Raw genomic sequence first — 21,650 nt, forward strand, 5'->3', positions numbered from 1 at the left:
GTCAATAAGCTTACCTAGTTTTCCGTGGCAAAAGTAAGTGCCTCGGCTTATACTCGGGTCGGCTTATACTCGAGTGTATTCAGTATACAGTTTATTTTGACTGTAATTATTGTTAGTGAATGCAGCTGATGTCTTCGTACCAGAATTATATCTTGTAGAAATGTATTACCGTACTTATCATTATGATTTTCCAAAGTGTCCATAAAAAATATTGTCTGTCCATGACTTTTGTGATAAGCTGTAGTGATGAGCGAATATACTCGTTACTGGAGATTTCCTGAGCACGCTCGGGGGTCCTCCGAGTATTTTTTAGTGCTCGGAGATTTAGTTTTCCTCACATCAGCTGAATGATTTACATCTGTTAGCCAGCATAAGTACATGTGGGGACTCCCTAGCAACCAGGCAACCCCCACATGTACTTATGCTGGCTAACAGATGTAAATCATTCAGCTGCGGCGATGAAAACTAAATCTCCGAGCACTAAAAAATACTCGGAGGACGTCTCGAGTAACGAGTATATTCACTCATCACTAATAAGCTGTCCGGAAAAAAATAATTCAAGTTGGCAACCCTGGTAGGAAGGGACTTATTTTTTTTACAGCAGATCAGAATTTGGAGAAGGAGAAAATAATCTACGTTGTGAAGGATGGCAGATGGATCAGGCTGTACTGTATCACAGTACATATAAAACAAGTGGAGAACCCACTGAGGTGTTTGCATGGGAAGGGGAAAATCGCCCACTAGAAGGAGAAAGCACTACAGAAGGAAATCTTGCATTTTAGCACTAAAATGAGGGTAGCTTTCTGGAGTCACAGGCCTCACATGCAGCATGGGTTACTGGGAGTGACTTGCCCACAGGAGAAAAGTCTGATCTAAGGAACAAGGTATCAGGCAGTCTGAAAATAAATGAGATCGAGATTACATCCTGAAACTTTTAATTCAAGGTAACCACTAGCATATGTAAAAACACAATACAATTGTCCATGTCAAAGGTGTTCATACCCATTAAATATAAAAAGCAACATATTTTTAAAGGGAGTCTGTCATCAGGTTTTTGCTCCCCCCATCTGATAGCTGCATGATGTAGGGGCAAAGACCCTGATTCTGTTGATGTGCTACTTACTTTATTGGGTGCCGCAGTTTTGATTAAAAACATATTTACATGCTGTTTGTGTTGCAGTTCTCTGAATGCTGAGCTCTGCATAACCCCGCCCACAACACTGATTGGCCACTTTCTGTGTGCACTGTGCATAGGCAGAAAGCTGCCAATTAGTGGTAGGGGCTTGGGCAGACTACCTGGCATGAGGCCAAATTGTCCTATAATGATAATCTGCTGCCAATATAACAGGGATTTTATTTAAGACATCTGCAACAAGCAGCCCAGTAAGTGACACATCGCTGGAATCCGGGTCTCTGCCTCTACATTATGCTGCTCTCAGATTAGGTAGCAAAAACCTGGTGACAGATTCCGTTTACCTTTTTTTTTACAGAACAAAGGCAAAAGAAACAGTTTGTTAGCACTTCAAAGCATTAAGAAATATATTTTTCACTTTTAAAAGTGAAACAAAATTAAAAAAGAAAAATCTTCCAAACCCTTTAGCTATTTAATAGTAGTCACGAAAGTCATCTTCATCTTCGTCCTCTTCCACTGTTGGCCCATGCTCCTCTCTGTGATACTGGGGAAAGTCATCATCGTCGTCGTCATCCTCATATCTTGCCTCCTCTGGCAGCGGGTACGGAGGGATTCGGTGCACTTGACTGTCGCCAGCAATGCGCTTCTGTTCACCATAATAAATACTATGTATGTGAGGGAAACACAGGAAAGCTAGTGTGCTCACAGGTCCTTTCAGGCGATTCTGGTCCACACGCAGGTAAGTTAGTCGCTGCGACTGATCCATTACTGGACACATTAGTGTTATGTTTATTGCTGAAAGAATGGAAAGAAAATGTCATTTCAAGTTGCTTACAGATTCTAGGGAAATATATGTGGAATACAGTTAGATATACAATATTTATCTTTCTGTGAGCGATTTTATTCTATCAGCTTTTTACTGCATAAGTATTATAAGTCGGGGCGGGGGGCATAAACTATGACCAGAGGGTCATGTGTGATCTATGATGCCATTCTGTGTGGCCCCCAGTTATCTGAATACAGAAACATTTGTGTGTGACTGCTCACATGTAACGTCTTTCATAAAAATTGGAGTGGCACATATCTTAGAAACAGGGATGTTTAATTACTAATGGGCACTGTGTAACCATCGTTGGTTTGGAGAGTAGTTAGCGACTGCCTTAGCCACTCTGGCTGGGGTCAGGTACCACCTGGCAACACCTTATAATTAGTTTCCAGCATAAGGGTATTTAATATTCCTCCAGTAGAGGACCAAATTTGGGACCATTCTAAATCAGTTAGAGTGGAACCAATATCAGACTCCCGGCGAGAAGTGTAGTTTAAACAGTGCCTATGTGAGGGGGAGGTGATATACGAGTAGAGAAGTGATATAATGCCTGGTGCGTGTGGATTTTGACGGCATCTTTGTTCAAACGGAGTAAAGGTATAGGGAGGGGTAGAATTTTTTAGTAATGACTTGACAAAGTTTTTAGGTTGCAAATAACGAAAACACCTCTCGGGGGGGGAATTATATTTTTCTCTCAGGACTGAGAACATGGCATGTACTTTTGATACGCCATACGTATCGTAGATGAGAACTACCCCTTTAAACTTTATTACACCTCTTAGGCTAGGTTCACATTGCGTTAGGGCAATCCGTTAAGCGCATAGCGCTAGCGGATTGCGCTAACGCAATGTTTCTTTTTGGTCCGCGTTTGCCGTCCCTGCTAGCGCAGATCCTCGATCTGCACTAGTGAGGACCGGACCTCGGACGCGCCTCGGACGCTGCAAGCAGCATCCAAGGTCCGTCATAAAAGAACGGCACATCGCTAGCGCGTGCCGAAAATGGCACGCACTAGCGATGCGCTACAGGCAGAAATAACATTGCTGTCAATGGGTGCACTAACGGACCCGTTGTACGGTGTTAATTGCGACATTTTCGCCGTGCAACGCTGTCCGTTAGCGTTAACCCATTAACGCAATGTGAACCTAGCCTTAGGATTAAGACGCACGTTCTTGCGTTGAAACGCGTATGATTTTAATGTCTGGACTATGACGTAATTGTTTTAATGTTATTTGAAGCTATGGATTAAAGAAAATGGATTTTATGTACATACAGTGCTGGACTTATTTCCTCAACCTCTTAGAATTGGTTCAATATGCCATCAACCCAGAAAAGGTAACTTGTAATTTGTAGAGTTAATGTTCTCCCCACATAGCTTTTTCATATGAAAGTTAAAGGGCTTTTCCTCTGTTATATCTTTGATCTACCCTTAAAATAGGTAATGAGTATCAGATCAGTTGGAGTCCAGCACCCCACCGATCAGCTGTTACCAGCGCTGGCAACACCAGGATGTAAAGAGTGAAACCCTACAGCTCGGTACACTGTTTAGTGGCCTCATACAGGTTCTCCAGATCAACAGTAGCCTAAGATAGGTTCTTCAAATCAACGGTGGCCTCAGACAGGTTCTCCACATCAACAGTAGCCTCAGACAGATTCTGCAGATCAACAGTGGCCTTAGTATCAAATACCGGGCACTCTCAGGGATTTTTGGTGCAAAATCAAAATTTAATACATACAGTAGCCACTAGTTACACTGTGTAACTAGTGGCTACTGTATGTATTAAATTTTGATTTTGCGCCAAAAATCCCTGAGTGTACCCGGTATTTGATACTTAGTTATAAGGTTTGGGAACCTACTGTGTGGCACCTCCAAGATTTGCTGTGCTAACAGTTATTCTTTTATCAACAATGGCCTTAGACAGGTTCTGCAGAACAACATGGGTCTCAGACAGTTTCTCCAGATCAACAGTGGCCTCAGACAGGTACTGCAGATTAACAGTGACCTTAGACGGGTTCTGCAGATCAATAGTGACCTCAGACAGGTTCTGCAGATCAACAGTAGCCTCAGACAGGTTCTGCAGATCAACAGTGGCCTCAGACAGGTTCTGCAGATCAACAGTGGCCCCAGACAGGTTCTGCAGATCAACAGTGGCCCCAGACAGGTTCTGCAGATCAACAGTAGTCTCAGACAGGTTCTGCAGATCAACAGTAGTCTCAGACAGGTTCTGCCGATCAACAGTAGTCTCAGACAGGTTCTGCAGAACAACATGGGCCTCAGACAGGTTCTGCAGATCAACAGTGGCCTCAGACAGGTTCTGCAGAACAACAGTGGCCCCAGACAGGTTCTGCAGATCAACAGTAGTTTCAGACAGGTTCTGCAGATCAACAGTAGTCTCAGACAGGTTCTGCAGATCAACAGTGGCCTCAGACAAGTTCTGCAGGTCAACAGTGGCCTCAGACAGGTTCTGCAAATCAACAGTGCCTCATCCAGGTTCTGCAGATCAACAGTGGCCTCAGACAGGTTCTGCAAATTAACAGTGTCTCAGACAGGTTCTGCAGATCAACAGTAGTCTCAGACAGGTTCTGCAGATCAACAGTGGCCTCAGACAAGTTCTGCAGGTCAACAGTGGCCTCAGACAGGTTCTGCAGATCAACAGTAGTCTCAGACAGGTTCTGCAGAACAACATAGGCCTCAGACAGGTTCTGCAGATTAACAGTGGCCTCAGACAGGTTCTGCAGAACAACAGTGGCCCCAGACAGGTTCTGCAGATCAACAGTAGTTTCAGACAGGTTCTGCAGATCAACAGTAGTCTCAGACAGGTTCTGCAGAACAACATGGGCCTCAGACAGGTTCTGCAGATCAACAGTGGCCTCAGAGGTTCTGCAGGTCAACAGTGGCCTCAGACAGCTTCTGCAGATCAACAGTAGTCTCAGACAGGTTCTGCAGATCAACAGTGGCCTCAGACAAGTTCTGCAGGTCAACAGTGGCCTCAGACAGGTTCTGCAAATCAACAGTGCCTCATCCAGGTTCTGCAGATCAACAGTGGCCTCAGACAGGTTCTGCAAATTAACAGTGTCTCAGACAGGTTCTGCAGATCAACAGTAGTCTCAGACAGGTTCTGCAGATCAACAGTAGTCTCAGACAGGTTCTGCAGATCAACAGTAGTCTCAGACAGGTTCTGCAGAACAACATGGGCCTCAGACAGGTTCTGCAGATCAACAGTGGCCTCAGACAGGTTCTGCAGAACAACAGTGGCCCCAGACAGGTTCTGCAGATCAACAGTAGTTTCAGACAGGTTCTGCAGATCAACAGTAGTCTCAGACAGGTTCTGCAGAACAACATGGGCCTCAGACAGGTTCTGCAGATCAACAGTGGCCTCAGACAGGTTCTGCAGATCAACAGTAGTCTCAGACAGGTTCTGCAGATCAACAGTGCCTCAGACAGGTTCTGCAGATCAACAGTGGCCTCAGACAAGTTCTGCAGGTCAACAGTGGCCTCAGACAGGTTCTGCAAATCAACAGTGCCTCAGACAGGTTCTGCAGATCAACAGTGGTCTCAGACAGGTTCTGCAAATTAACAGTGTCTCAGACAGGTTCTGCAGGTCAACAGTGGCCTCAGAGAGGTTCTGCAGGTCAACAGTGGCCTCAGACAGGTTCTGCAGGTCAACAGTGGCCTCAGACAGGTTCTGCAGATCAACAGTGGCCCCAGACAGGTTCTGCAGATCAACAGTGGCCTCAGACAGGTTCTGCAGATCAACAGTGGCCTCAGACAGGTTCTGCAAATCAACAGTGCCTCAGACAGGTTCTGCAGATCAACAGTGGCCTCAGGCAGGTTCTGCAGATCAACAGTGTCCTCAGACAGGTTCTGCAGATCAACAGTGGCCTCAGACAGGTTCTGCAGATCAACAGAGGCCTCAGACAGGTTCGGCAGATCAACAGTAGCCTCAGACAGGTTCTGCAGATCAACAGTGGCCTCAGACAGGTTCTTAAGATCAACAGTGGCCTCAGACAGGTTCTGCAGATCAACTCTTATTGAAATAATAGCATCTGATCTGCTGTGCCCAACAGTAGCCATTAATCAGAGTATTGGCTCCGGTGTTCAGCTCCCTACTCCCTACATCTATCCAGTACCCGGGCTGTCAATATCTGATAGTGGGAGTGCTGGGTGTTGAACTTCCACTGATATTAATGACCAATTTTAAGGATAGATCATCAATATCCTAGTAGTGGAAGAACCCTTTATGTATATTTATATATAAACTCATTTCTATATCATCTTGCAGACAGGGTTAAGTTTTTAAGGACCTGGTTCTCTCCAGTACTTCCTGCCACAATTGAGGTACACCTAGCCACTTTTTCCAATTTATCCACATTATGACCCATACTGTTAGGAACATAAAGGTCTAATTACAGAACCTTACCAATGCAAAAGAGGGGACACAAGGTATGGCAGCAAACACTGTAGATAGAGTAACTAAACTAGTATTATTTTTTTTACAATTTTGTCCAGCATGGAAAATTATGAAACTTTGCTAAACACTTTATTAGGCAACTTGTAATTTTATTTAAAAAAAATAAAAGCGCTGTAAGTGTCCTCCAAAACCCTGCTTTTCCCCAGCCTGTTTGCCGCCTACAGATGCCCTGGTATCAGCATGTACTCGATTGGAGTGCAGATGATGGCAGTGAAAGGGGCGGCACTAGTGTCCTCTGAGTGTTGTGTTTATCAGAACAATCTCCCCCAGATCTTATTCCCGACACAGATTCTGAGCTGACCCCTCACTGCCATCATCAGTCCTCCAAACGAGCACATTCTGATATCAATTCAGTTGAAGGCAGGCAAACACATTGGTGAAATCATGGACCTGGTAACCAATTACATGCAATTTTTTCTTTTACGGGAATAAAGACAAATTCTCTAATAAGGCAACTTACAAAAATGTAATATCTTTCCATGCTGGACAAAATTATTAGACAAAAATGAAAATGTAATTACTCTTTAAATTCAATTGTCTTGTACCAAAGACTTCTTTACTCCCCCATTTCCTACATTTGCAGTGACTTGCAGATACAGACTTCTGGACTAGGGTTGAAGCTGACACTCTTGATAATCTAAGCACATATTCAAAATAGAATTTACCCCAGACAGCTTTTTACCGATACCTACAACTGCACCATCACTTACCAACCCGATTCCAGAACCCCCACCACTACATCCATCTCTAGATAATCCCTCAGCGGATGCTGCAGTCGCTGGACCCCACAGGACTTATTTCTGCTCTGTATACTTTATTTTATAAAATAGCTAAATATGCAATTCTTCCAGTTCAAGACAAATGAAGGGACATTATTCCATCCCGGAGGAGAAGCTGGAGAATATTTAATCCCACCTGTGTCTACTAATATGCTCACTCCTTTATTAACCAACGATGTTATATAACCTATTCCCGGTTATATTCTGGTTATGACGGTGTCAGAAATGTTATGCCCCCGGGCAGATTTTCTTCTCATGATATCATCTTACCCTTATGTAATGGACTAGTGGAAGTAAAGAGTCAACCTAATGGTTTTTTGATTCTGGAAACTCAATTGTCCAGCCCTTTATTATTATTAGGCTTACTCATCTCCTGGACACAATACCAGGGTGCTTGTATGCGTCAAACCTTGTTGAAAAGTTGAAGCCATGCAATGAAACAATGGCGCCCAGACCTCCTAGTCTACACTTGTTCAGACAAATAGCCAAGTGATTAATTGCATATGTTTGAATTTGATAATCTGTGAGATTTAGATAACGGCTTATGTTCTCACTAGTGATGAGCAAACGTGCTGGGATAAGGTGATATCTGAGCATGCTCGGGTTCTAATGGAGAGTCTTCAGCGTGCTCGAAAAATATGCCCAAGACCCCGCGATGCATGTCTCGTAGCTCTAAGACAACTGCAACACATGTATGGATTCCTTTTTGTTAGGCAATCCCTGTATGTGTTGCGGCTGTTGAATGGCCACAGGGACTTGAACATATTTTTCAAGCAAGCCGTAGACACTCGGTTAGCACACGAGCATGCTCAGATAACACCTTATCCCAGCACGTTCGCTCATCAATGGTTAGCACTTGCACAGTTTTATACTTAGGATAAGTATGCGATTTAGTTTTTACATTTTTGTTATCGATTCTTCCAATACCAATAATGTCTTCTGATTGCTGATACTTTTACCTACTGCGTTACAATATTGTATTGTCTATTGAACGTTTTCCAATAAAACACGTTTAAAAATATATCCAGATCTCAAATATATCTGGGGGGGGGGGGGGGGGGAGTGGCTTCCAGATCAAAACCAAGCAGCTTTTAATTATCCGTTACATGGCTGGGGGCTAAATGTAAATTTTCAGGAACCAAACATACACGTAATGCAAAAGAGTAAAATGAGAATGAAAAGGGGACGGAAGGCGGCAACAGGATTCTGGCTGAGAGAGCAAAGCACAGCCCGACATCAAAATAGGTGGAGCTAGTCCTCTCCGCAAACTTGGAGAAATCCAAAATATGAAGTCATTATATTGGCCCCACGCAAGCTCAGATTGGCACAGAACAGTAATCCATAGATTTCTACAGAGCACAAATATATACATATCACATTCTATCACATTCTGTACAAATTTGACTATAGTTTTCATGCACATGCAAAACCATAAAGGGATATTTCCATCTCTAAGTTCCTATCAAAATATGTAGTAGGTGAAATAATAATAATAATAATAGCATATACTTATATCTCCAAATAGAAATGTAGTATAGTTTTTCTGATTCTCGATGTCTCTTTCTTCATGTGCAGGCATTGCAGGACCTTTGGTACCCATGGTTATGACCACTAGCAACTAGTAAACTGTCACTATATCAGTGGTTGTAACCATGGTTACCTAAGGTCCTACAATGCCTGCACATGAGGAAATAGACATTGCGAATCAGAAAAACTATACTACATTTCTAATTGGAGGGATATGCTAATATTACGAATATTGCACCTACTACATATTGGGATAGGATCTTGGAGAGGAGAATACCCCTTTAAAGAGACTGTGAGCAGGTTTTGATATGTAATCTGAGAGCCTGATTCTATTGACGTGTCTCCATGAGCTGCACTAGACTTATTTTGCTGACATAAATGGGATTTCTCTAATATAGCAAAAGATCCTCTCTATACCACATTTGTGTTTCACTTCCATTCACCACCATAAGCAATTCCAATTTAAAGGGAATCTTGTCACCAGGTATTCCCAATACAAAGTACAGCCACCACTTTTACTGCCTCTTGTACATCATTCTAGTATTCTGTATGTATATCCGCTCTGCATAGCATAAAAAATATTTATTAGACCCTCATAGGGCGCAATCCAGTCTGATGGCCGTCGATGGTCTTAATTTGGCACCTCCTCCCTTTCCACAATCGCTGACCTCCTTTTCTGCTTCATGCGGATGAAACGTTCTATGTCATTTACAGTGGCCCCCAATCGCGCTCCTGTGCAGGCGCACTTCTGTTTGCCCTGGCGAGTACAGAGCTAACTACTGTAGTACGTAAAGGCAAGAGAGCACCGACGACCTGGAAGCGAAGCCAATGCATGCTCACTATAGTACTTTGCTCTCCCTCAGTAGAGGAGTGCGTCTGCGCAGGAGCGTGATTGGGGAACACTGTGTGGATGACGTAAGACGTGTCATCCACATGAAGCAGGGAAGGAGGACAATGATTGTGGAGAGAGAGAAAGCTCCAGATCAAGACCATAGATGCCCATCGGACCTGACCGACACAAGGAATAAGGAATGTGAAAGGACTTACTTTCAAACTCATTGTCCTGCAGATACAAGTGCTCCAGTGATCGGGGAACATAGAAGATGCGCTTCAGTTTGTTATGACCCAGGTTCAGTTCCATGAGCTTTGGCAGATTGAACATGTACAAAGGAACCTCATCAATTTTGTTGTGTGACAATCGAATGGAGATAAGATTTGGCAGATTTGCGAAATAATCATCTGTTATCTTGGAAATTGAGTTATTCTCCAGTGACAGATACATGAGTGATGTTGGAAGGCTTGCAGGCATTGAAGACAACTTGTTGTTACAGATATTGAGTTGCATCAACTTTGTCAGCTTGCTTAGCGCTTTTCCTTTGATGTTATCAATACGATTATTGCAAAGGTCAAGCATGGTAACGTTGACTAAGCCCTGAAGGTCTTGATCTCTTACTTTGTTAATCTTGTTCGTACCCAAAAAGATCCTTTCCACGGAACTAGAAATCGGTGATGGAATCTCTTCCAAGTCATTATTGTTTAGGAATATTTGATGTAGATGGGGAGATGTAGCAAACACACCGGTGTCAATTCTGTTGGATTTCAGTTTGTTATGACTGAGGTTAATCTCCCGCAGAGAAGTGGCGTTAATGAAGGACTTTTTAGTCACCGCCTCGATCTCATTGTGTTGTAGGTAGAGCTGTTGGATGCGAGATGGGATTTGCGGAATGGTCTTGAGCTTCCGACTGTCACAGTACATGGTGACTATGGATGCCGGTGGACAGTAGCATTCTTTGGCACAATCAGTGGAGTAGGGCACGCTTGGAACATTATAATCTACGCTGTGGTGGAAATGAATGGGTGGCTGATATGGAGATTCCGGTTCAGGGTCGTAATTTGTGTCATAGTCATAATCTTCATACTGGCACAGTGATTGTGGTGCAAAGATCAGTGCTAGAGCCAAAAGCCGCACAAGAACATCCATGCTGTGCAAAGTTGTAATCTTGGAAGAAAATGGTTTAGAACTTTAGTTGCATTGATATTATAAAGAAGATACAAAAATCATTTGGAAATAAGTGTGTTCGACATGTTGTTCGCTTTACTCTACTCTACATCTCCTACCTCTCCGGTTATAAAATGTATCCACCATATTTTGAGTAGGATACAGTATCTCCCTTGTACCCTTCTGTATTGTTTTTGTCTTGGTTTCTCATAGCCAGCGGTTTCACTCTTTCAGTCATGTATTTGTTTTAGTGATTTGTAGAAAACATTAAGAAAAGTTTCAGTCCTTTGTTTGCTGCTTTTTTGAGTTTTGAGGTTTATGGTCAGATTACCACAGGTTCCAGCAGAAATGCTGGACTGGGAGTGTAATTTCTACACTTTCAATGGAAAAAGATGCCAACTACTTGCATGCAGAAAGTATATGTTTTAGGGAGACCAATTGAATCTTAAGGGTTGGACCCCCAACAAGACAGCCTCTTTAACTGTTGTTGATCTTATATTGTCATTTTTATACATTTACCCTGTAGCTTTACTGTAAAACCTAAACTTTTGCCCTGAGCATTGTAATCAACATAGGAATAAAGGTAGATGGCCATAGCTGACATTCTATAAAATAGTTACATATAAGTGAATGTCACACTTGCAGTCTTATCTATACATACTGTCCTGCCTGCCATTCAGACCTATAAATATCACTGGAATACAAATATTCTGCAATGTATAAGTTGCAAAATAAAAAAACTTTCTTTCAATGCTTAATACTTGTGCATCTGAGTCTTTTAATAATGAATAGACTGACAGATGAAGATTATCCCCGGCCTGTTGACCCAATTTATAATATATAGCACTTAAAACTTTTTTTTTTAACTTTACGGTGTTATTGAGAAACATTATTTGTAAAACTATAGACCGTATTAATTGTCAGATCTGAAGAATGTAACCTCAGGACATAGAATATATTAGATTTTGGCCCATGTTTAGATTCTTACAAAACTTTTTTTTTTTTTTTTTTAAGGTGGGAGGTGTTTGTCAAATCAGTGTCAAATGTACAAAAGCGCTAAAAATGACAAAAGTAACAAAGCAAATAGCAATAAAACTTGTTTGAATTCTCACATAAAACACAGCTGCTAGACCTGGCATGCAAATAGAATTTCTCATCAAATAGAGGAGTATTTTGATTTTCAGATTTGTCTGCACAAAGAAGCGCCCTCCTGGTTTGCATTATAAAGCATAAATCGTGGCCATACCTGGGTGATGGTGCTTGCTGTTTTCTCTGAATGGAAAGCAAAGCTTGTGCGTATGGAGCCCCTCAGTATGTACCACCGGATGCTGCTAAGAATCCAGCTCCGTCTAGATACAGAGATTTCCTTTACTGTCTTTGAAGAAGAGCAGCCGTCCTTTACTAGCAAAAGCTGCCTTGACTTAGATGCCTAAAATTAATGTGTGTCCTTTCATTGTAAGTCTAGAGAGGAAAAAAAAAAAAAAGTATATGCTTTGTGATTTTGGCCGAGTTCAGTGGGTTTAATCTGTGTCCCTTCTTATTTTCGGTTTGAGGTGTGGCAAGAAATTCCCCAAAGAAAAAAAAAATCTTAATAGAGGAATATGCACATAAAATGCACATCGCTCCATTGCCAGAGCATCACTCTTACTTGACTTTGGAGTGTGCAGATCTTTTTTTTTTCAATTCTGCTAAATTGCCAAATACCTTTCTATGATTAGATATGCAGCACTCGAACTATAGCAAATCTCTGCTTTTTATCACCAATTTTTAGCATATTTTTTCCAACCTATGCAGCGTTTGGTCACAATTTTAATATACCGCCAAGCCCACTTAGCACCAAATCATTATATATATTTTTTTTTTTTTTACAATTGAGTATGTTATATTATAAATGCTAGTCTTGTAGAATAATATCATGGTATTTGTTGAATCCAAATTGGTTTGAATTTAAAGAAAATATCAGAATATCATTGCTACAATGACAAACATATCTACATACACTCACAAGCTTAGAATTCATAGAAGTGGACAGGTTCCAGATCGTCCAATGTTCTAACCATGCATAGTGGTAAGAAAAAATAGTAGTGGTAAGAAAAAATAGCAATACCTTACCAGTTGTAGATCCAATTTTTTTATGTCGTCCTCAATGAGTTATTTTTTTAGCCAATCTGTTGGGGGCTGAGCATATTTCCATAGGTCTCTATACAACCGTACAACTATATGTAGACAAAGGTTTAAAATGTAAGGCAAAAAAAACATGAGAAAACCCTGTCCAATGTTTGGTTGAAATTAGTGGATACTTCAAGATCTTCTTTTTTTTTTTTGATCTGCTATGATTGGTAATTGTTAAAGGCTTGTCTGGGCAAGTTTTTATGACAAAGAAGCATGTTCATTAAGCCAAGGTAAAATATTACAAGAATGTGCTTTATTTTGGTTGTATTAGTGTAGCTTCATAATTTTACAGAATACTCATGATATGTTGTCAAGTTTCTATATCAGACCTGTATACTGCACTTTTTGTGAGCACTAAATCTGCTATATTGTAAAATACACCATCTGGCCAAAAGTATGTGGACACCAGACTATCATATTTATATGAGCTCCTTGACATCCCATTTCAATGTCATGGGTGTCTATAGGAATTTCTTTTTCATACAGTGATATAATAATCTTTGAATTTATAATAATTTTACAATCAATGATGGCCCTCCTTCTGTGACCCTTCCCCACCGATCAGGAGTATGAAAGCGCTACAAATCTGTGCAGTGGACCTCAAGCACAGCTTCATTCACATAAATACCACTAGATGGTGGCCCGCTTCTAACGCATCGGGTTTTCTAGAGTATGTATGTATGTATGTAGGTCGCGCTGTGAGTGGGGGTTAAATTCCGCGCCCATATCACTGATTGGTCGCTCCCGGCTGGCCGAACAGTGAAGCGTGGTTCAATTCCCTCGCCAATTCACGGCCGGACTGCGCCTGTAGCTGATTGGTCGTGGCCAGCTGGGCACGACCAATCACCGAAGCGGTGTTTAAATCCTGCGCCAATATCGCTGATTGGTCACGGCCGGCTGGGCGAGACCAATCAGCAAAGCGTGATTCAAATCCTGCATCAATTCGCGGCTGGACTGCGTCTGTCACTGATTGGTCGTAGGATGTCAGGGATTCGGGGCGCAGGATGTCGGGGGTTCGGGGCGCAGGATATAGTACAGTCACGTAGTATATAACACAGCCACAAAATATATAGCACAACCACGTAGTATATAACACAGCCAACGTAGTATATAGCACAGCCACGTAGTATATAACACAACCACGTAGTATATAGCACAGGCCACGTAGTATATAGCACAGCCACGTAGTATATAACACAGGCACGTAGTATATAGCACAGCCCACATAGTATATAACACAGCCACGTAGTATATAGCACAGCCACGTAGTATATAGCAGCCACGAACTATATAGCACAGCCTTGTAGTATAGAGGAGCCACATAGTATATAACACAGCCGCGTAGTATATAGCACAGAGACGTAGTATATAACACAGGCCACATCGTATATAGCACAGCCACGTAGTGTATAGCACAGCCACGTAGTATATAGCACAGCCACGTAGTATATAGCACAGCCACGTAGTATATAGCACAGCCACGTAGTATATAGCACAGCCACGTAGTATATAGCACAGCCAACGTAGTATATAACACAACCATGTAGTATATAGCACAGGCCATGTAGTATATAGCACAGCCACGTAGTATATAACACAGGCACGTAGTGTATAACACAGCCACGTAGTATATAGCACAGCCACGTAGTATATAGCACAGCCACGTAGTATATAGCACAGCCACGTAGTATATAGCACAGCCACATAGTATATAACACAGCCCACATAGTATATAACACAGCCCACGTAGTATATAGCACAGCCACGTAGTATATAACAGACAGCCACGTAGTATATAGCACAGCCTCGTAGTATATAGCACAGCCACCTAGTATATAGCACAGCCACATAGTGTATAGCACAGCCACATATGTAGCACAGCCACGTAGAGTATAGCACAGCCACGTAGAGTATAGCACAGCCACGTAGTATATAGCACAGCCACGTAGTATATAGCACAGCCCACTTAGTATATAACACAGCCAGCCACGTAGTATATAGCAGTCACATAGTATATAGCAGCCACGTAGTATATAACACAGCCCACGTAGTATATAGCACAGCCCACATAGTATGTAACACAGACAGCCACATAGTATATAGCAGCCACGTAGTATATAGCAGCCACGTAGTATATAGCACAGTTCACGCAGTATATAACACAGCCCACGTAGTATATAACAGTGTGGGCACCATAGCCCTGTTAAAAAAATAATTAAAATAAAAATAGTTATATACTCACCTTCCGTCGTCCACTGAAGCTGTCCCGCTCCTCGCGATGCGGCTGTCATCTTCCGTTCCCAGTGATGCATTGCGAAATTACCCAGATGACGTAGCGGTCTCGCGAGACCGCTAAGTTAACTGGGTAATTTTGCAATGCATCACTGGGAACGGAAGCTGCCGGCCCCATCGCAAAGAGCGGACAGCTTCGGCGGACGTCGGAAGGTGAGAATAGCATGATTTTTTTTTCAATTATTTTTAACATTATATCTTTTTACTATTGCTGCTGCATAGGCAGCTTCAATAGTAAAAAGTTGGTCCGGGATGGAGCGACACACTGGCACTGACTGAAGGGGAGTAGGGAGGGGGCAGTGACTGGAGGAGAGTGGGGAGGTGCAAATTCGTGGCCGGACTGTGCCCTTCGCTGATTGGTCGCGGCCGGCCGAGACCAATCAGCGACGCATGATTTCCGTGACAGACAAACAGACGGAAGTTCCCCTTACACAATTATAAAGATAGATTACTGTTTTTCCTGGACACTTGATGCCATCACAATGCTGAAGATCCCAGATAACCTCCAAGGTCATCATGTCCAACCCCCTGCTCAATGCAGGATTCACTGAACCATTTCAGACAGATGTCTGTCCAGCCTCTGTTTGAAGACTTCCATTGCAGGAGAACTCACCACCTCTCGTGGCAGCCTGTTCCACTCATTGATCACCCTCACTGTCAATTTTTTTTTCTAATATCTAATCTGTATCTTCCCCCTTTCAGTTTCATCCCTGACCTGACCTCACCTCCTTACTTACCAAAATCCCACACTGTCTCTCTACTATCTCGGCCTTCTTTTCTGCTCGCTTTCTAAAACTGAACTTGGACAAAACAGGATTCATTATCTTTCCCCCATCTCACTCTATCCCTCCACCAGAGCTATCTATCAATGTCAATGGCTGCTCACTTTCCCCCAGTCCCATACACCCGATGCCTCGGGGTGATCCTCGACTCAGCCCTCTCTTTCAAGCCACATATCCCAGCCCTTGCCTCCTCCTGCTCTCTCAAATTCAAAAATATCTCCCGGATCCACGCATTCCTTGACTGCAACACCACAAAAACACTAGTACATTCCCTTATCATCTCCAGCCTTGACTACTGCAACCTCCTACTCTCTGGCCTCCCCTCTAGCACTCTGGCACCGCTCCAATCCATCCTACACTCTGCTGCCCGACTAATTTACCTGTCTCCCCGCTATTCCCCAACCTCTCCCCTATGCCAAGCCCTTCACTGGCTTCCTATCACCCAGAGACTCCAGTTCAAAATTAGCTTGAAGATTAGTTTACCTTCAGTTTATATCATTTTAAAAAAATGTTAAACAACACTGGGGTCAGGACAGAGCCTTGTGGTACTCCACTTGAAACACTCTACCAATTGAATGTGCAACCATTCATCACCAAACTTTGAGTATGATCACTGAACCAGTTATCATAATACCATAATACTTTACATCATAAAGTCAAAGCATATACAATGGATGGGCCATTAATTCATTTAATGAGAATATGCTTTTAATATGGAATTGGGCCCTTTTTGCACCTTTACAGCCACCACTGTAAGATTTTTGACAGTCTGTTGGAAATTGTCACCATTCAGCCAAAACAACACTTGTGAGGTCAGTCACCAGCTACTGATGCTGGAAATTATGGTCTGGCTCTCTGTGTTCTAATTAATCCCAAAGGTGTTTCATGACGTTACTGTGACACGAGTTATTTCAAATCAAACTCGTCATGTTTTTATGGACCTCCTTTTGTGTTCAGGGGCACAGACCTGCTGGAACAGGAAAAGACCTACCGGTACCTAAACTGCTGTCATAATTGACTGGAAGCATACAGTTGTCTAAAATACCTTTTATATGCTGTGACATTAAAGACGACCTTTTAGTGGTGCATTTTATTCAAACCATGTACTTCTTTCAATTGCTACAGTTCCTTTGACTCTGGAACAGTTTTTTATTTTTTTTTCGGTGTGCCTCCATTGTATTGTTATGCCCTGATAATAAAGATGCAAAATTTCCCTTCAACTTACTGGACGTATACTCCAGAATTTCTCTTTGGGCATTTGCTCCTTCTCCTTTATTGTCTCCTGAGGCACGGTGTCATCCGGTAGCAGGCAGTTCTTATTCTTATCTTGCAGCAAGTAGAAAAGACATTGGTCGTAAGTGTTGTCTAACTTATTATAGCTCAGCAGACTTTTTATACATTTTGCTATAACCTTTAACTCTTGATTTTTCGAACACCGTTGGCTTGTCAAAACATGACCACGTTATAGAGTGAAAAAAAAATTCCCTCAGAGAAGGTCAAAGCTGCAGCCTAGCTCAGCATGTTCTCCTGAGACAAGATTTGTTTCATGTGAACACACCGTGAACTCCACATTTTTTAGTATATGGATTTTTTGTAAATTCGTTTTATGTAGATTCAGCAAAATGGCAGCCAGTTGGTGTAGAAAGGAGGCAAAAGCTTAAAAAAGGGTGTATCCTATGGGCCACTTCTTTCTGCAATTGTATCTATGGCAGGTTCATTCTAGGCCGGGGCTTGTGGCTTCATCTAGGCCTCAGAGGTCACTGTGTGTCACACATCTGTGATACCATGACATGCGAAGTGCAGTGACTTCAGAGTCCTGATCATGGCCGGATGTGCCGGCCTGGAGTGAACAGGCCGAAACGTGCAGCTTGCAGTGGGGAAATGAAGAGCCAACTCTGGGGACTGGATGGCGGGCATCAAACAGCAGAGTGTCTGGACCGGTAAGTGGTGAGGTCAGTATAATTCTTTATGTTTATTATGCTCTGAGTCTGAATTTCATGAAACTCCTGAGTTCTTCCAGAGGGAGTTTGGAATTCTACATTGATGCAACAGAGGATACGGTAATTGCATTTTATGCACCACACACTTTAAAATGGGACTGATCTGGCAGATCAGAAATGATCAGAAATGTTACAAAATGAATTGTGGCATCCTATGAGAATGCATTGATTAACCATTTAAAGTCTGGTACATTTTCCTCCCTCTATAAACCAAAAAAGAACAATACCCTTAAAAATATCTTTAATTGATCATGTTAAAAATAAGATATATAAATAATAACCAAAACCAAGAACAGAGCGGGATTAAAGTACAGCAAAAAATACGCCAGGAAGACCTAGTAGGGGGAAGGCAGTCCTGACTTTATCCCTAATTTCTTCCTAATGGACTGTACCATCCTGGCAGTGGAGGTTGGCACCCTAAGTTCGACATGGCGCCCCCACTCCGCGTCGGCTGTCCCTTCTGGCCCTAGTTGGACCCTAACAATTACCCACGCCCAAATCCCAATACCAAACACACAACCACAAACACTTGGTCAGGCTAAAAAAGACTAATTTAAAAAAATGTTGCACAAGATAAAGTGTAGCACTAGTTAACCTATTGCACTTATGTCCACTTAAAGTCCCAAACTGTTTCCTAGGCTCACCCTTTTAAATATCAAGATGTATATACATTGTAAGGGACAGAAATAGGGAGCAAAAAGGCCTCCAAAATTCAATTTTTTTTAGAAAAAGATAAATAAAGTGCTCTTGTGCTAATAGTCTATTTGCGTTCTACTACCATAATTGGTTGCATAGCTAAGTCACCACGACCAAGTCGGATATTTATAGTAAGCTGTATGGAACCTTCACATATATATGGTTTCACTGGTCTCTCATGGCCACGGCACAACATATTATCATATTACACATGTTACCGCCATAGAGAACCACAAGCATGCTAAAAGCACCGTAATCTGTTACTTATTTGGATAATATGACATGATTTGTCCAGTGTCGTCGTCCCACAGGGGAATTGACCCTAGGGCCCTACCCTATAGCTATATGCAAATATCTGTTAACCGTTACCAGACCAGACCACATATTACCACCACATAGTAACCATATAATACCACATACAAGGGACAAATTCAGTCACGCCATCACCAGACCACACATTACCACCATATAGTAACCAAATAATACTACATACAAGGGACAAATACAGTCACAGCATGACAAGACCCCATAGTGACTGAATACCACATGAAGGGGTTAATAGTCACATCATGACCAGACCACATAGTGACTGAATAATACCACATTCAAGAAAGAAATACCACCACATCATGACCAGATCAGATATTACCACCACATAGTGATCGAGTACTACAATACTGAACATTAATAAAAGCTGCAACACTAATATTACCATTGATGACATTATATGCGGGAGCTCTGTATATAGTTTCAGTGTACAGGTAATTCAATGATCACCAGTGACATTTTACACATGAACTCTGTACATAATATAGAGTGGTGTTAGTATACAGGTAATACAATGACTCACCAGTGACATTATACACAGGAGGTCTGTATATAGTATACAGTGTATAGGGTCAGTGTGCAAGTAATGTGATGATCCCCAGTGACATTATACACAAGACCTCTGCATATAGTGTCAGTGTACAGGTAATACAGTGATCACCAGTGCCATTATACATAGGAGCTGTGTATATAGTTTACAGAAAATACAGTGACTAAGGCCGGTTTCACACTAGCGTTTGTGTACGCAGCATAGGGCTGAGTACATCTTACCTTCAGATCCGCATACATCCGCATCCATCCTGCGTACCTATCTTTAACATTGTGTACGCAGTGACATGCATTGTATGAGGATGTGACCCTGTGCGATATTTTGACGTGACCGCCGAACGCAACATGTTGCGTTCAGCAGGCACGTCAAAATGCCACATGGAGACGCATCCGCATACAACGCATGTCCCTGTGTACACAAAGTTAAAGATAGGTACGCAGGACGGATGCGGATGTATGCGGATCTGAAGGTAAGATGTACTCAGCCCTATGCTGCGTACACAAACGCTAGTGTGAAACCGGGCCTAACAGTGATATTATACACAGGAACTATGTACATAGTATACAGTGTATAGTGTAAGTGTACAAGTAACACACTGACTCTCCAGTGACGTTTGTAGTTGAACACCTTCATCTTCATAAAATGCAGACCGCTGTCACTTCTTCCAGCCAGGATTCGTCTCTGTAGAACATACCACAGTTATCTATAGCTGATCACTTCCAGGGCACATTCCCCACTTTTTTCCCCGGACTTCTACTCTATTTCAGATGAAGAAAAAAAGAGACATAGTGACGCCCTGCATAGTAACAGGTCCCCCCTTTTGTTCTCATCCATGGAAGATAGTATCCTCAAAATTGAATTAAATTACAGCATTAATAATGTCTTATTACTTATTAAGTAAGTCTACGCGCTTTACACTTAGAAGGGGTAATTATAGACAAGTGCAATAAACATGAGCAAAACAAAGCACACACAAGTATAGAGGGAGAGAGGACCCTGCCCGCTAGGGCTCACAGTCTACAGGGGATCAGTGAGGATACATTAGGAGAGGGCAGCGCTGGTTGTGAGGCGGTTCAGCAGACTAAGAATCACTGCAGGTTGTAGGCTTGTCGGAAGAGGTGGGTCTTAAGGTTCTTTTTGAAGGTTTCTGTGGTAGGCGAGAGTCTGATGTGTTGGGGTAGAGAGTTTGAGTATGGGGGAAGCACGGGAGAAGTCTTGTTTGCTTTTCTGGGAAGAAGAGATAAGAGGGGAGTAGAGAAGGAGATCTTGAGAGGATCGAAGGTTGCGTGTGGGTAAGTACCAGGAGACCATGTCGCAGATGTATGGAGGAGACTGGTTGTGGATGGCTTTGTATTTCATAGTTAGGTTTTTGAACTGGAGTCTCTGGACGATATGAAGCTAGTGAAGGGCTTGGCGGAGAGGGAAGGCTGGGGAATAAGGGGGAGAAAGGTATGTTAATCGGCAGCAGAGTGTAGGATGGATTGGAGTGGTGCCACAGTGCTAGCGGGGAGGCCAGAGAGTACTAGGTTGCAGTAGTCGAGGCGGGAGATGATAAGGGTGTGCACTAGTGTTTTTGTGGTTCCGTGGTCAAGGAATTGCCGGATCCGGGAAATATTTTTGAGTTTGAGTCGGCAGGAGGAGGCAAGGGCTTGGATATGTGGCTTGAAAGAGAGGGCAGAGTCAAGGATCACCCTGTAGCACTGAGCGTGTGGGACTTGATTGGCCCCTACAGTAATTATATCCCAACATTCCACCATAAACCACTTTAATAAACTCCCCATCCTGGGCCTCTTCCAGGAATAATGCTGGACCCTTTATTCAATGTCCCCATCCTGGACCTCAATGTCCACTTTAATAATGTCCCCATCCTGGGCCCCTTTATACAATGTCCCAATCCTAGGCCCCTATGCCGCCCCGTCCTGGGTCCCTATGTCCACATTAATAATATCCCCATCCTTGGCCCGTATGTCAGCTCCGATGTCCACTATCTTACAAATCACAGAGTGTTGGGGGATTCTCTTCACCTACCTGCACTCCCCGGCATCCTCTTGTGGCTTCGTATTTGGCCTGCGACAGGCCGCGCGCTGATGTCACATGGC

General features: G+C 42.7%; 2 protein-coding genes across 3 annotated transcripts in view; one reads left to right on the plus strand and one right to left on the minus strand.

Moving 5' to 3' along the window:
- The window catches only part of CENPP (centromere protein P), a 406,761-nt gene that overhangs the window by 75,701 nt on the left and 309,410 nt on the right, over positions 1 to 21,650 (plus strand). The window lies entirely within an intron of this gene.
- Positions 919 to 12,930, minus strand: OMD (osteomodulin). 2 transcript variants are annotated; one of them, XM_069736906.1, is made up of 4 exons: positions 12,845 to 12,930; positions 11,979 to 12,193; positions 9,781 to 10,732; positions 919 to 1,927 (listed from the first exon to the last, which is right to left on the minus strand). In XM_069736906.1, exons 3-4 carry the CDS (start codon positions 10,712 to 10,714, stop codon positions 1,605 to 1,607), a joined length of 1,257 nt encoding a protein of 418 aa, XP_069593007.1. In that variant the 5' UTR covers positions 10,715 to 10,732; positions 11,979 to 12,193; positions 12,845 to 12,930; the 3' UTR covers positions 919 to 1,604. The 2 variants fall into 2 exon arrangements, with proteins under 2 accessions (XP_069593007.1, XP_069593006.1); XM_069736905.1 differs by lacking the exon at positions 12,845 to 12,930 and having other exon boundaries at positions 11,979 to 12,292.

Source organism: Ranitomeya imitator, chromosome 8 (genome assembly GCF_032444005.1).
Source record: "Ranitomeya imitator isolate aRanImi1 chromosome 8, aRanImi1.pri, whole genome shotgun sequence".
Taxonomy (NCBI): domain Eukaryota; kingdom Metazoa; phylum Chordata; class Amphibia; order Anura; family Dendrobatidae; genus Ranitomeya; species Ranitomeya imitator.

What these genes read in the sequence shown, in the direction of transcription:
- OMD (XM_069736906.1), bottom strand. Translation starts at nt 10,714, where the DNA reads ATGGATGTTCTTGTGCGGCTTTTGGCTCTAGCACTGATCTTTGCACCA. An exon ending in GCAGGACAATGAGTTTGAAA is followed by an intron (nt 1,928 to 9,780) that starts GTAAGTCCTTTC and finishes CCATTCTTTCAG; the next exon opens with CAATAAACATAACACTAATG.